At 43.8% G+C, this 14,035-nt stretch overlaps 1 protein-coding gene across 5 annotated transcripts in view; it reads left to right on the forward strand.

Annotated features, from left to right (window-relative positions):
* akap6 (A kinase (PRKA) anchor protein 6) overlaps window positions 1-14,035 on the forward strand; it is a 527,594-nt gene that overhangs the window by 366,632 nt on the left and 146,927 nt on the right. For all 5 annotated transcript variants that reach the window (XM_041214722.1, XM_041214723.1, XM_041214726.1 and 2 more), the window contains exon 8: window positions 1,054-1,174. In XM_041214722.1, the coding sequence (XP_041070656.1) occupies window positions 1,054-1,174 (121 nt within the window). The remainder of the gene's footprint in view (window positions 1-1,053; window positions 1,175-14,035) is intronic.

The raw sequence follows: 14,035 nt of genomic DNA on the forward strand, positions 1-14,035 counted from the left end.
GGATAGAACTTCTTTATTTGCTGGTCTATTTTTATTGAACCAAATTTTGGAAACTTTTAAAATGTGGCAGAAAATCTTTCTGGAGAAGAAAATTTTTCTTTCCATTAAATGTTATTAAATAAGACGCATCTAATCTAGTCAAATTCAATGGTTAATTTTTGTTTAGGATTGTTTGACATCCAGTTCTGTTAATGCACATCAATGTCAGGAATAACATTTATGTATATGTTGAGAATTGTATATTACCTTGTTGATGTCTACACTTTTCACATTTACTGCATCAGAGTGCTGCAGCTGAGTTGTAAACCAGAGAATTCAGTTAACTCAGACAATGTGCTTTGAACTGAACAGGGCTTTAATCCTTTTAAGCTCCTCAATCTAATGATTTATTTAGCTGAAAATCATACGATCTTGCTTTGAATTTTAATGATTACTGTCTTTTTGAGAATTCCTCATTTTGACTTTTTGGCCTCACCTTTGCATTGAGCATGTCTATGGAGAGCACCTGTCTAGTGCTCCATCCAGCCCTTGTGAGTGGTTTGGCATACTCACTCATGCCCAACTAAGATGTCTGTCTGATATACTTTCATCTTCTTATAAAACCTTTGGCTGTAGGTTGGATCTCTTGTTTACCTGATGTACCTCTATCTAGTTGAGATTGTGCTGAAAAAGACTACATTGAATTGGAAATTGTTAAAACTGGTTTAAAGCAAGAAACAGGCAATGATTGACTTTGTCAATCATTTTCCATAATATGTTTTATTGTATTTTTCTCTATACATTGAAAAATGATGAAATAATGACCATGGGTTCATCATTGCTGATGTCTAATTATAAGAATGTTTGTGTTTTTGTCTCTCTGATAGATTATTACATTATTTTATTAATCATGTTGTGCTATCTACTTATATTGGAATTTAATGAAATCTTGCCGATTAGTTTAAAGTTTTAATTTTCTCTATAACAAGCAATTAAATTTTCCACTCAGCATTCATTCAGGAATATATATTTTATTAATACAATGCATAATGCATTTTTAATTCTTCTTCCCAGCCTTCTGGACTTTGAATTGGAATACCAGGAGCTCTGGGATTGGCTGATTGACATGGAATCCATAGTGATGGACAGCCATGACCTGATGATGTCAGAAGAGCAGCAGCAGCATCTTTACAAGGTTAGAGCCTATGTTACTGTCTTTACATGGATATGGAAAATCTGATTAGCCTGACAAGTCTTTCTCTCAGTGGACATCTTGCCGTTCATTGTATATATCATGGTGCCTATTAGAATTCCCTTCCCTGTCCCCAACTTCATTTCCATCTCCTGCATGCCACCAGAGAGTGCAGACATCATAATTGCCAAAGAGTTCCCTTTATCACATTCTATTAAGATTAATTTTATAAAGGAATGAAGAATTCTTTCCATAGATGAGTAGAAATAAAGGAGACTGGATTAATAAATAGACTGAAGCAAAATGAATAGTCAATGAAAATAAGGGCTCTACTTTACAGTACGTGTTTCAATTTGAGGTTTCGGACAGATTAGCCTGTCCTTCGGAACAGAACAGAATTTGCCAGGAGTCTGGTTTATCACTGCACTGACACTAGTTGGCTTTCAATGAATTTTTATTAGTAATAGATAAAGCAGCCTTTATTGCTTTAAGTTGTTATTTTACACACAATTAAAACAAATATATTAGGCTCTAATATTAATTTGAATTCCCTCAAATGATAAATAAGAAATTTATATTTCAGCACTTTTTTGTTACATAGCCCATTAAATACTCTATTTTGTACATATTACTTTACCCTTTTGTTAATACAAAATCTTGAAGCTTATAATGTAGATGTGATGGCATTTTAAAACAGAGCAGGAGTAATATGTTTGAGCGTTTCAGGGGTTATTTTCAGCCGAAACTCCATAGCAGTAAATCTGCCTCGTTTAGGCTATTTTTTATTGTTGTAATTCTGACAGTTGTCATCCCTGAATTGCTTTGAACATATGGCACATTTCAAAGAGCAGATTGTGAATCGTAAAGGAAAAAAAATTAATAACCACCATCAGAATTGACAACAGGATAATGACAAGAAACAACCACCCTCTGGCTCTTTTAGTAATTTTTCATTTTTATACAAGGAATGGAAATTCAAGGTCAAACAGAAGCCAATCTCTTATCTTAGTGGCTTCATTAGAAGTTACTATCATCTTCAAGAGTGAGTACTGGAAGAAATATCTCAAGTCCAGGTTTGTGCATTATCAGTTACACTAAGGGAAGCAGCTGGGGGCATTATCTTTCACACAGCCAGCAGGGGGTGAAGGCTACTAATGCATAGCTGGTGTACAGGAGTGATAGGTAAGGGGCAATCAGATTTTGTATTTTTGAGAAATCTGAAGAAAGAAAACAGACCATTTGCAGGAAAGCACTGGGAGAGAACCAAGGGTAGCTGTGAGAGAAAATCAGACATACATTCTCCAGAGGCATAACTATATACATGAAAAGAGAATCTTGAAGCACAAAGGAGGTTTGTGTATTCTTTGATTTTCATTTGAATGCACCACATTTGAGGACCTTCCTTTACCTGGATGAAACTGGCTTGCTGCTAATTAGAAGTGGGCAGTGAGGCACATACAGACAGCTGAAAGAAGCAATTTCTTTAGACTTCAAAATATCCCTTAGCATAGAAGAGCTTGTCCAGAAGAATCAAGCGCTCTGCTTCATTTGTTGTTACTATCTGCTCACAGGCTTGTTCTTCACCTCCACTGAATTTTATCCTTCCAGTCTCTTTTGTTTAGTCCTTGTTTATGTTAACTGCTGTTATAAAGATTTTCTGTCCCTCTTTTAAGAATGTAGAGTATTTCCTTCCACCGGTATTGTCCCCTGCAGATGAAAGTCCTGGTGATCTAATAAAACACAGGTTTCTGCAGTAAGTTTTCTTTAGAAATTCTGTTAATTGACTATACTGAATTTTGACAAAGGATGTAAGATTGGATTTAGCTTTAAGATCTGGGAACCTTTGAATCCTCTTTCCATTTTGTATATGATGAGAGCATGCCCAACAAATTTGATGTTCAAGAGCAGGGTGTCCAATAGCCATCTTGCTCACCTAATAGTATGCAGTATTGTGTGATTGACATCGTGATTCAGCAAGTGCAATGCACTTAAAGGCATACTACACCCTCCTTGATAACAGAGCCTTTATATTGAGTTCTCTACTGAATTAATTAAACCTAGGCCTTAAAGATTACCACAGAGCTTAAACAATGCCACCATTTTGTGACAGTAATTTTCAACAGATTTTTTACCAGGCCCAAAAATTAAGAGCTCTCTACTGTCTGAAGAGCAACATTTTTACTCGTCATACTTTGTAGTGATGCTGATGGAGGAGGGGTGCAAGAATCTCATGACAAATTTCCAACCTCTATTTTACCTCCCTGAAGGATATGTCATGCTGATGTTGCCTTGCTTCTATATATAAAAGGTTTATTGGTTTATTAAAATAATGTCATGTGATTGGCTGGTGAGGGGCATTATTCCTTAGTAGAGTGCCATCTACTGAGGCTTTCATTTGAATTTCAAATATAGTAGCATTCACATTCTTAAAGAAATCATGCATTGACCCATCCACTAATGGGTGTATTGTAAGAAAACAAAGGTTCTGTTATGGAAATAAATCCTCAAGCTTGCGAGTAAAATTCACGCTCCACAGGCAAATTGGTAAAGGGCCACAAATCTTTCAAATGGGGAAATGAATAGAATTTCATCAATATATATTTCAAATCCATTTAATTTTCTTGGTGTACATAAGATGCTCTTTTATTTCTTGATGCACAGTTATGACATAATTTCATTTGTACAAAATGTCCCATCAGTAACATTAAGTATTGCAATCTTAATGATGTTTGTGTCACTACTGTCATCAATGGCTGTCCCTCGATTCAAGGATGATGGCTACTCAGAGTACTGAGTTTGTGCCATGGGTCTTCATGTGACTGAACAGGCCAATTCTTGACTCACGGATCATTGGATGCATAGGGCACAATGACCCACAAGGTGGTGGGATCCAGAGTGCAAGATTTACTTCCTTCTCTGCTGCCACTCTGCCTCATCTTTAAGACGCTATGACTCAAAGCATGATGCAGCTTAATGGGCAAGTTGTCACCATTTTGGCTGGTAGCAAACTCATTCCAGTCATTAATTTCAATGCTGCCTCTCTTCAAAGGGAGCTTCAGGGTGTCTTTGAAGTGCTTTCTTTGTCCTCCCCTAGAATGTTGGCCATTTGAGAGTTGAGAAAACAGGCCATGGTGGGGTAGATCTTTTCAGCCTTCTGGATACAGTGTCCAGTCCATCGAAGTTGATTTTTCAGGAGTTTTTCATGAATACCTATGGATCTCCCCTTGGGGAGATGGTGGCTTAGTGGTATTGTCAGTAGATTGGTAATCCAGAGACCCAGGATCAATGCTCTGGGGACCTGGGTTCAAATCCCACCACAGCAGATGGTAGAATTTGAATTCAATAAAAATCTGGAATTAAAAATCTAATGGTGACCATGAAATTGTCGTAAAAGTCCATTCCTTTAGGGAAGGAAAATCTGCTGTCCTTACCTGGTCTGACCCAATCTTACTCTAGACCCACACCAATGTGGTTGACTCTTAAATGCCCTCAAGAGCAATGGGATGGCCAGAATGCCTACAGGAACAAATACATTTTAAAAAAGGGCACTGGCACTTGTTCGACATTGAACCTGGAGGATGTGGTGGAGGCAGTGCTGATGGAATTTCTCTAGCACTCTTATGTGTCGCTGATGCACGGGTCCAAGTTTTACTGCAAGACAGGAGAGTGGTGATGACGATTGCTCTGTTCACTAGTCTTTTTTGTCAAACACTCACTGCTGCAGTTTGTAGAAGGTTGAGCTGGCACAGCTAATCCAGTGTTGGATCTTGGTTTTGGCAGATGGAAAACTCTTTAACCTCCGTGCCAAAACTAAACTGACCATCATCGACATACATGATCTGCAGTTTGTGGATGACTGCTGTGTCATTGCCCACTCTGCACTAAATTTGCAAAGCACTCTTGATCTCTTCAATTCTGCATTCAATAAACTCAGTCTGTCCTGGAATGTTGTAAAACAAAATTCCCACTGGTCACCCAAATATTCCACCTACCATACATGAAGAAAAGACTCTGGAATATGTTGAGCACTTCCCATACCTTGACAGTCACCTCTTTCAAAAGGCCACTACTGTACTATCAATCCCAAGTGGCTTTATTTCCATTGAATAGCAGGTCCTGTCTCCAGTTAATGGTTTTAGTGAAGCATATCCTTTCAAATCAAAGCAGTTCAAAGTACAGAACTATCTGCTCCAAGTTTCCTATCACCTTTGATACGTCAGCCAAAAAGCTAGTCTGAAACTTCATCTTGTTAATTTTCTCTGCCTCCGTCAATGATCTCTCTGGCTCCAAGCCTTCACCATGTTGCCAACTTTGTTATTGTCTGTGCTGTTACATATCTGATTTTATTTTATCAAGGTGTAGGCCAGCACTTAACATGCTACTTTGCCAGATTTTAGATAATGGTTTTCAAAATATTTCTATAGTGCACATTTCCCTCCAAATGTATTTGCATAGTTTTACTTTAGATATTAGTTGTACTGATGTATTTCCTTTTTATATTTAATATTCCTGTAGTTTGATTCTACAGTTTCAGCAGCTTGTTTATTTCAGGTTGTGACTTTTCTTTCCAGAGTTGAAGTCACAACTTTATAAGTTGTATGAGTTTACTGCCACTTTTAAATGACTGATGTTGTTGCAGCTCTACTAACTCTGACTTCACACAATTTCCTGCAGGCTCATTACACAGCTGCAGCTATTTTTTTCCACTGAAGTGCCCAGTATTGTTACCACTCAGCTTTAAGTTCTCAAATGTACTGCATTCTGATACAGCAGTCTCTAAAGTAAGAGTTAACTTTGATTTGCAAAGAAAACTGCATTAGCAACGCTCAGTTGAAAACGGGTAAAAGGCAGGTTTTAAACACAGAGGCTGAATCTTACATTGAGTTACAATCACTGTTGGGTAATTGGGGAGTGCATGTGGTTAGTCAGGGTGTGGGAGGATAGTCAGAGGGTGGGGGGGGTTAGTGGGTGTTTGGGAGATTAGTCGGAGTTGAGGGGTAGTTGGGGGCTGGGGGGTGTAGTCGTGGCTGGGAAGGATGGTCGGAGATGGAGTGGTCAGGCGTCCGGGGGGGTGGGGGGGAGGGATGGGGGGTGAGTGGTTGGGGTGTCAGTATAGTTACACAGGAGTTACAACTGGTTTCAATGCTTCTAACTTTTCTGGGTTAACTATTCTGCCAAGAATGTTAGAACCATCCAAAGTCTCTGTTTTTAAATCAGAGTTTTGGAGGGTTCCAAATACATGGTAACTGCACAACGGAAGTTGGAACTTCCTGGGCAATTCCCAGTCACTCAGTGAAAGGGAACTTCCGAGGGTTTCCCAGCACATTTTCAGGATATCTCTGGGGTACGACCCTCCGGGGAATGGAATATCTGGGCCAGAATATGAGATACACATTTTTAGACACGTATAAATGAATTTATTATATTTTTTGCATTTCACTAAAGTAATTCTTGGTAGAATTCTGAAGAAGGTTGTAAAATAATGGGCCAGAACTTCCGAGAGTGACAATCACAGTCGGATTGCCACTCCGCCCCTCTCTTCCTACCTTCCTCGGGCTGGGTGGGAAAATTGCAGTGAAGTGGGTTCCCATGCCCTTCAGTCTAGGGCAACAGTGTTAGAGGAAAGGAAGCCACAACCCCTTTTTATGGCACTAGCTGCCACAAAGCAGAAAAGTTTTAAGGTCCCACCCATTTTGATAAGCCAAGAAGTAGGTAAGTACGTAAGATAAGTGGGTAGGATGGGCTGGAGGGGTTGGGTAATCAGTTGGGAGTGGTCAGTTGCAGTGGTCAGTGGTCAGTGGGTGGTCTGAAGGGACAGGAAAGAGTAGTGGGGAGGTTGGGAGGGTAGTTGGAGTGGATGGGGGTAGCTAGCAGGTCATGAGGGTGGCCAGGGAATGGAGGTAGATGATGGGATAGGGGTAATCGGGGGATCAGGAGGGTAGTTGGGGAGGTGTGGGGCAGTCAAGGATCGGGAAGATAGTTGGTGGATGGGGGTAGTTGGGGGGTCGGAGGGGGGGGACCGGGTGCAATGTGGCAGGAGCTGACCAATTGGTTTCCTGCCAGTGTGAAACGACGGCAGGAACATGCGCTCCCGCTCTTCATGACAGGTTGCCAATGCAGGGTAATTGCCCATCAGAAGTTTAAACTTCCCAGGCAATTCCCTATCAGAGGCCGGTGTGAAACCATTTTGCATCCTGTTAATGGGATGGAGATGAAGGCCCAACCAGAATTGGCTTGGAGCAGCCTGAGGAGGTCAGAAGATGGCAGCATCCAGTGACTGTGGACCTTGGAACACCACATGCAGCACTGGATGGGTGGGGCCTCAACCACGTGGATCTTCTAGCTGCAGCTGCTTTCAGGAGATGGATCTTCAATCTGCAGGTGCTTCTAGGAGGTGTATCTTCAATCTGCAGGTGGATGGCTGCTTGAGGTACTGTTGAGCGGTGATACTCTCTGCTTGGGGGGAAGATTAGATGGACAGGAGAGGAATCAAGAGTTGGGACAGGTATGGAGCCCAAGAGAGGGACTGGGGAGGTTGGTGGTGATAGGGAAAAGAGAGAGATGCTCCAGGAGTTGTGGAAGGGATGAGCTGGTATGGAGCGGGAGAATAGAAAGGAACATGGTGGAACATGGATAGGGGTGCAGGGTGTGCACGTGCGAACGGGCATGGGGGGTGTGTGGTGTGAATGGGCATGGAGGGATTTTCAAGTGTGAATGGGCATGGGGTTGTGCAGGTATGAACAGGCATGGAGGGGTGTGTGCAGGTGTGAATGGTCATGGGGGGAAGAGGGGAAAGGTGTTCAGATGGTGGGGTCCGTGGTGTCAACTGATGAGTCCTGGGGTTATACTGAGGGAATTGTCGATAGGAAGGTATGGTGAGTTTTAAAGGGAGCAATGGGAGCCAGCAGGGTGTGAGGGTGAGGATTCGGCAATGACTGGTGAAGGGGCGCTGAGGGTTGTCAGAGGGGATACGAAAGTAAATTAGGATTTTGGGGGTAGGCAGGATGTGGAGCGGGGCAAGTCTATTGTAACGGGGATGGGGTCCTCAGGAAGGTAGGGGATGTGGACATTCACAGTATAAGGTCTAGTACGGTCAACCAGAGAGCAGGCTATACTAGACCTGGTGCAAGCTGCATAACTAGGTGAGTAGAGAGGGTTTTAAAATAAATAGTGGGGACAAGGTATAAAATTTGGGAAGATGTGGTAAACCAAAGATTAGAGACAAGGCAAGAGAGAAAGGTACTAATTTGGGAAATGATAAGCAGACTGTGACAGGAAGGGACAGAGAGTACAAATCTAAGAGTAAATCAGCAGATAAGGCAAGATGTTACAAAAACAATGAAAGGACAAAACTAAAGGCTCTATATCTGAATTTACATATTCAAAACAAAACAGATGAACTGATGGCGCAAATAGAAATAAAGAAGTACGATCTGATAGCCATTACAGAAACATGACTACAGGATGACCTAGATTGGGACCTGAATATTGAAGGGTACCTGACATTTAGGAAGGACAGGAAGCTAGAAAAAGATGGAGGGGTGGGTCTGTCAGTTAATGATGATATTAGCACATTAGAGAGGGATAACCTAAGTTTAGGAAACCAGGATGCAGAAGCTGTTTGGGTTCAGTTGAGAAATGGTAAAGGCAAGAAGTTAATTATGGGAGTGGTGTGCAGGCCCCCTATTTGTAACTACACAGTAGGACTGAGTATAAAGGAAGAGATAATGTCAGAAAAGTACAGTGATAATCAAGGCAGATTTTAATCTACATATAGACTGGAAAAATCAGGTGGGCAAAGGTAGAGTAGATAGGATGTTCATAGAATGTTTTTGGGATAGTTTCTTAGAACAGTACATACCGGAGGCTTGTATGCAGGTACAGCAAGTAATTAGGTTAAGTTAATAGAATGTTAATGTTTATTGTGAGGGGAATTAAATATAAAAGTAGGGAGGTTATGCTGCAATTGTATAGGACACTGATTAGACATTTGGAGTATTGTATACAGTACTGTCCCCTTATTTAAGGAAGGATGTAAATGCGTTAGAAGCAGTTCAGAGAAGGTTTACAAGATGAATACCAGGAACGGGTGGGTTGTCTTATGAGAAGAGGTTAGTCAGACTAGGCTTGTATCCACTGGAATTTAGAACAGTGAGAGATGACTTGATTGAAATCATTAAGATCCTGAGGGGTCTTCACAGGGTAGACATGGAGAGGATGTTTCCTCTTGTGGGAGAATCTAGTACTAGGGGTCACTGTTTAAAAATGAGAGAGTGCCCATTTAAGACAGAGATGAAGAGAATTTCTTTTCTCTGAGGGTCGTGAGTCTTTGGAACTCACTTCTTCAAAGGCAGTGAAAGTAGAGCCTTTGAATATTTTTAACACAGAGATAGGTAGATAAATAAAGGGGTGAAAGATTATCAGGGGCAGATGGGAGGTTACAATCAGATCAGCCATGATCTTATTGTATGGCAGAGCAGGCTCAAGGGGCTGAACGGCCTACCCCTGCTCCTAATTCGTATGTATGTATGTACCTGTGTAGGACAGAGGGTGATGGGGGCTTGTTGAAGGGTAACTGTGGGAAGGTGAAATATTATGCTTGGTGGGGGGGCGCCGGGAGGTTGTGGATCACAGAAGGACAGAAGGAGGAATGAAAGCATTAGACTGCGCATCGAAGATAATATGAACCGTCGCCGCTCGCAATGATCCAAAACCTCAGGGTGGAGATCTCGAGATGCTGCATGGGAGTTGGGTTATCAGGGGTGGGCAGAGATGCAGGTCATCTCAACTGAACAACTGAAGGGGAACCCCAGCATGTAGTACTTACAAAGCTAAGGTGTTTGATGAGTATGTGAAGGCTCAGTGTGTACGGGAGACTTCTTGCACATGGCTTGCAAGGGCCTTGGCAAAGACCTTTGCCTCCTGCACAAGCATGATTCCAGGGGACATCGACCCAGCCTGGAGTGTGCCTCTGAAGATGATTGGGGGGTGCACAAATGTAAATAAACTGCATAAGACCTCATTAAAATGCAAGCATACTCTATTTACAGAAGTGTCATAACACTAACAATCATAGTACACCCGTGCAATCACATGTGAAATCAAAACTTCTTAATCTTGCGTTCCTTACCAATTCATCTGCAGCAGAGGTGGAGGCAACCTGCTGTCCAGTTTGCCTTGTTGTCTTGGATGACTTTGGCGGCCATCCTTTAGGACCCGAGGCCCAGAGGACCCCCAGCTTACTTTGGCTGTCCTGTTATGGTGCAGCTGCTCCCTCTGCAGTCACAGAGGATGAGCTGAAGGGGAAAGGGGATTCTAAGGGGCAGACACCCTCAAAGCATCCTGAGTGGAAGGCCAAGAGGAGCCCAACAGCTGCACCTCTTCTCTTCAGGTGCCCAAGGGCCCTGCCTGACTCCTTGAGGGGAAGGGGCACCTGGAGGGAGGTTGAGATGCCCCTCTCACACAGCCACAGCAAAAGCTCACCCATGGCTACAGTAATGAACTACAGGTCTGAGTGGCAGAAACTACGCATCCTGTTGGACCACCTCGATGCACGCACATGTTGGCACCATTTCATCAGCCAGCAGGCAAACGGACTCCTGCATCTCATGTGCCACTCTGTTGAGGGTCTCTACCATCTCTGCCCGGTGTTCCCCACCTCACACAGCTTCCCCAGCATCGCGTGCAGGGCCCGTCCCAGACGCTTGTCATCCGACTTGGACATCGCAGATGCCTCTTCCCCAGCAGTTCTCCGAGTGCTGGTGAGCTTGACTGACCCTGCCCCCTCCTGCTGCGGACATGTGTCTGTGTAGTGACCACCAGAATGTAAGACCCTGCCTCAACTATATCCCGTACCCATCAAGGTGTTTATCCCTGTGGTGGTGGAGGGTGCAGGTGACTGCTGTGATGCCTCTACAGATGCACTTTCTTCCTCCTCCCCAATGTCCTCAGTCCCCTGTGAGCTGGATGAGTTACTGGTCAAGGCTTCCTCTTTTTCGTTTGCTTTCTTCCTGCTGGACCCAGTAAGTGACAGAGGAGAGAGGGAGTGACTGCATGAGCTGCCTCCAGTGTGGAGGAACACATGATCTTAGGTTTCTATATGACTACATTGTGCATGAATCCTTACTGGATGGAGGCTGCCTGCCGACCTCTCCATCCGCACAGGCTCGGTCTGGTTCATCCCCGTCACCTCGGCTGCCAACTGCTTGAACTCTGTAAGGTTCCTCAGTTCAGGCAAACCCATCCGTCATCTCTCTCTCTCTCTCTCTCTCTCCTGTTGTGCCATATCTTTTCCTACTCAAATAGAGATGGGGTTGATAGCAATTGAGTTTCATGTATCTTTCTCATGCTTCCAGTCTTACAAATAACCCAATGGATTACATGCCATGTGATTGTGCACTGCAGGTTGTCCACAAGGGTTCTGGGGTAGCACCATCCAGAGTGATGAGCCCATGCAGATAGAAGGATAGGCTCACAGAGACATGCATTAGTGACGCTTGCTGGTGCCCTCAATGCCTAATCCCCTTCCCTCACTGACCCCCCCAAGGCAGCATCTAAGCTGTCTGAGTGGAAGGTCAGGGACCCCAGTGGCCTCTCCACCTGCAGACTAGGCAGACTACAGTGGGGCTATGAGGCATCGCCTTATCATGTTGAATAACTCTTTTATGCATGGGCCTTCTCACTGAGGCCCACCTACACTAGACCATTCAGTGAGGTAAGTGTGAGCAGTTGAGGGTTCACTGTTTTATTGAGAACGGCTGCTGTCCTATTGAGAACGATGGCTGGCTCCCAAGAGATGGCAACCCATCATTATATCTGAGGAGAGTGCGAGAGGAGGACCCTGGGGCAGGCAGTCAGCAGCACCTGGAGGAGAGTCCGAGAGGAGGACCCTGGGACAGGCAGTCAGCAGCACCTGGAGGAGAGTGCGAGAGGAGGACCTTGGGACAGGCAGTCAGCAGCACCTAGAAGATCTAGCCTATCTAGAGGATCTAGCATCCAGTCTATATTGAAGTAAGAGTAAGGGTAAAATAAAAGCAAGGGTCCATATTCTATTTAGTTAAGATATGTCTGGGGAGCTCAGTCCCATGAATTGCACATCCTGCGCAATGTGGGAAATTCTAGATGCTCCTGACAGCCTGATTGACCACATGTGCAGGAGATGCCTCCAACTGGAGCAACTCGAGCTCTGGGTTTTAGAGCTAGAGCGGCAGTTCCCCCAACTGCACTTCATTACGGTGCATTTATGAGGCTGGGAGATTCGTGGATAGCACGTTTCAGGCATGGTCACCCTGCAGCTTAAGAAAGTGCAAGCAGAGAAGAATGGGTGACCGACAGACAGAAGAAGGGGACTAGGCAGGTAGTGAGGAAATCCACACGAGCACATCTCACTCGCAAATCGTTTTTCGGCCTTGGAAAATGGTGAGAGTCACGGTTCCTCTGTGGAGGCCAACCAGAGCAAAGGCCATGGCACCGTGTGTGGTCCCACTGCTTATAGGGAGGTCGGGTAGGAAGAAGTTTGGAAGGACAATAGTGGTAGGGGATTTGTTAGTCAGGGGAGTAGACAGGTGCTTCAGCAGCCGTAGACGGAATGGTATGTTGCCTCCTGAGTGCCAGGGTCAAGGATGTCATGGAACTGCCACAGGAGATTCTGAAGGGGGAGGGTGAACAGCCAAAGGTCATGGTCCATGTTGGGACCAATGACATAGGAAGAAAGAGAAATTAGGTCCTGCAAGCAGACTTTAGGGAGTTAAGTAGGAAAATGAAAAGCAAGACTTCAAAGGCAAAAATACTCCCGGTGCCTGTATAGGAACAGAAGGATAGAGCAGATGAATGCATGGCTAGGGAGATGGCGCAGGAGGGAAGGCTTTAGATTTTGGGACATGGTACTGTTTCTGGTGGAGGTGGGACCTGTACAAATTGGACAGGTTTCATCTGAACAGGAACGCGACCAACATCCTCGTGAGGAGGTTTACTAATGCTATTTGGATGAATTTGAACTAAATTGGCGGGGGGATGGGATCCTGAAAAGTAGTTCAGAGGGCAGAGAAGCTGAGATGGAATTAGAAGTTAAACCACTAATAAAAGTGAGTCTGGAAGGCAGAGGAAACATAGGCTAGATAAAAAGAAGTGAGTTTAGCAAGGCTAAATGGAATATATTTTAATGCAAGGAGCCTGAGGAATAAGACAGATGAACTGAGAGCATAGATAGGCACATGGAAGTATATTATAGCTATGACCAAAACTTGGCTGAAAGAAGTACAGGATTGGCAGCTCAATATTCCTGGTTATAAGATGAGATAGAGAGGGGGATAGAAATGGAGGGGGTGTCGCAATATTGATCAATGAATCAATTATAGCAGTGAGGGGGGAATGATATCTTGGAAGGATCATTAAATGAGGCCATATGGGTAGAAGTAAAAAACACAAAAGGGGCAAACACACTGTTGGGTGTGTACTATAGGCCCCCAAACAGTTAGGGAGAGATAGAGGATTAAATATGTAATCAAATTTCAAAGAACTGTAAGAATAACAAGGCAGTAATAGCGGGGGATTTTAATGACCCAAATATTAACTGGGATAGTTTCAGTGTGCAAGGTAGGGAGGGAGCAAAATTCTTAAGTTGCATCCAGAAGAACATTTTTAGCCATTACATAGCCCAACAAGAGGGCGGTTGGGGGGGGGGGGAGTGGGGTGGGGGGGGGGGGGGGGGGGGGGGGGTACAATTTTGGACCTAATATCTAGAAATGAGTCCGAGCAGGTGGAAGGCATATCAGTAGGGGAGCATTTTGGAGATAGTGACCATTACTCAGATAGATTTAGGGTAGTTATGGAGTAGGGGAGCATTTTGGAGATAGTGACCATAAC

This window comes from Carcharodon carcharias, chromosome 20 (genome assembly GCF_017639515.1).
Source record: "Carcharodon carcharias isolate sCarCar2 chromosome 20, sCarCar2.pri, whole genome shotgun sequence".
In the NCBI taxonomy this organism is placed as follows: domain Eukaryota; kingdom Metazoa; phylum Chordata; class Chondrichthyes; order Lamniformes; family Lamnidae; genus Carcharodon; species Carcharodon carcharias.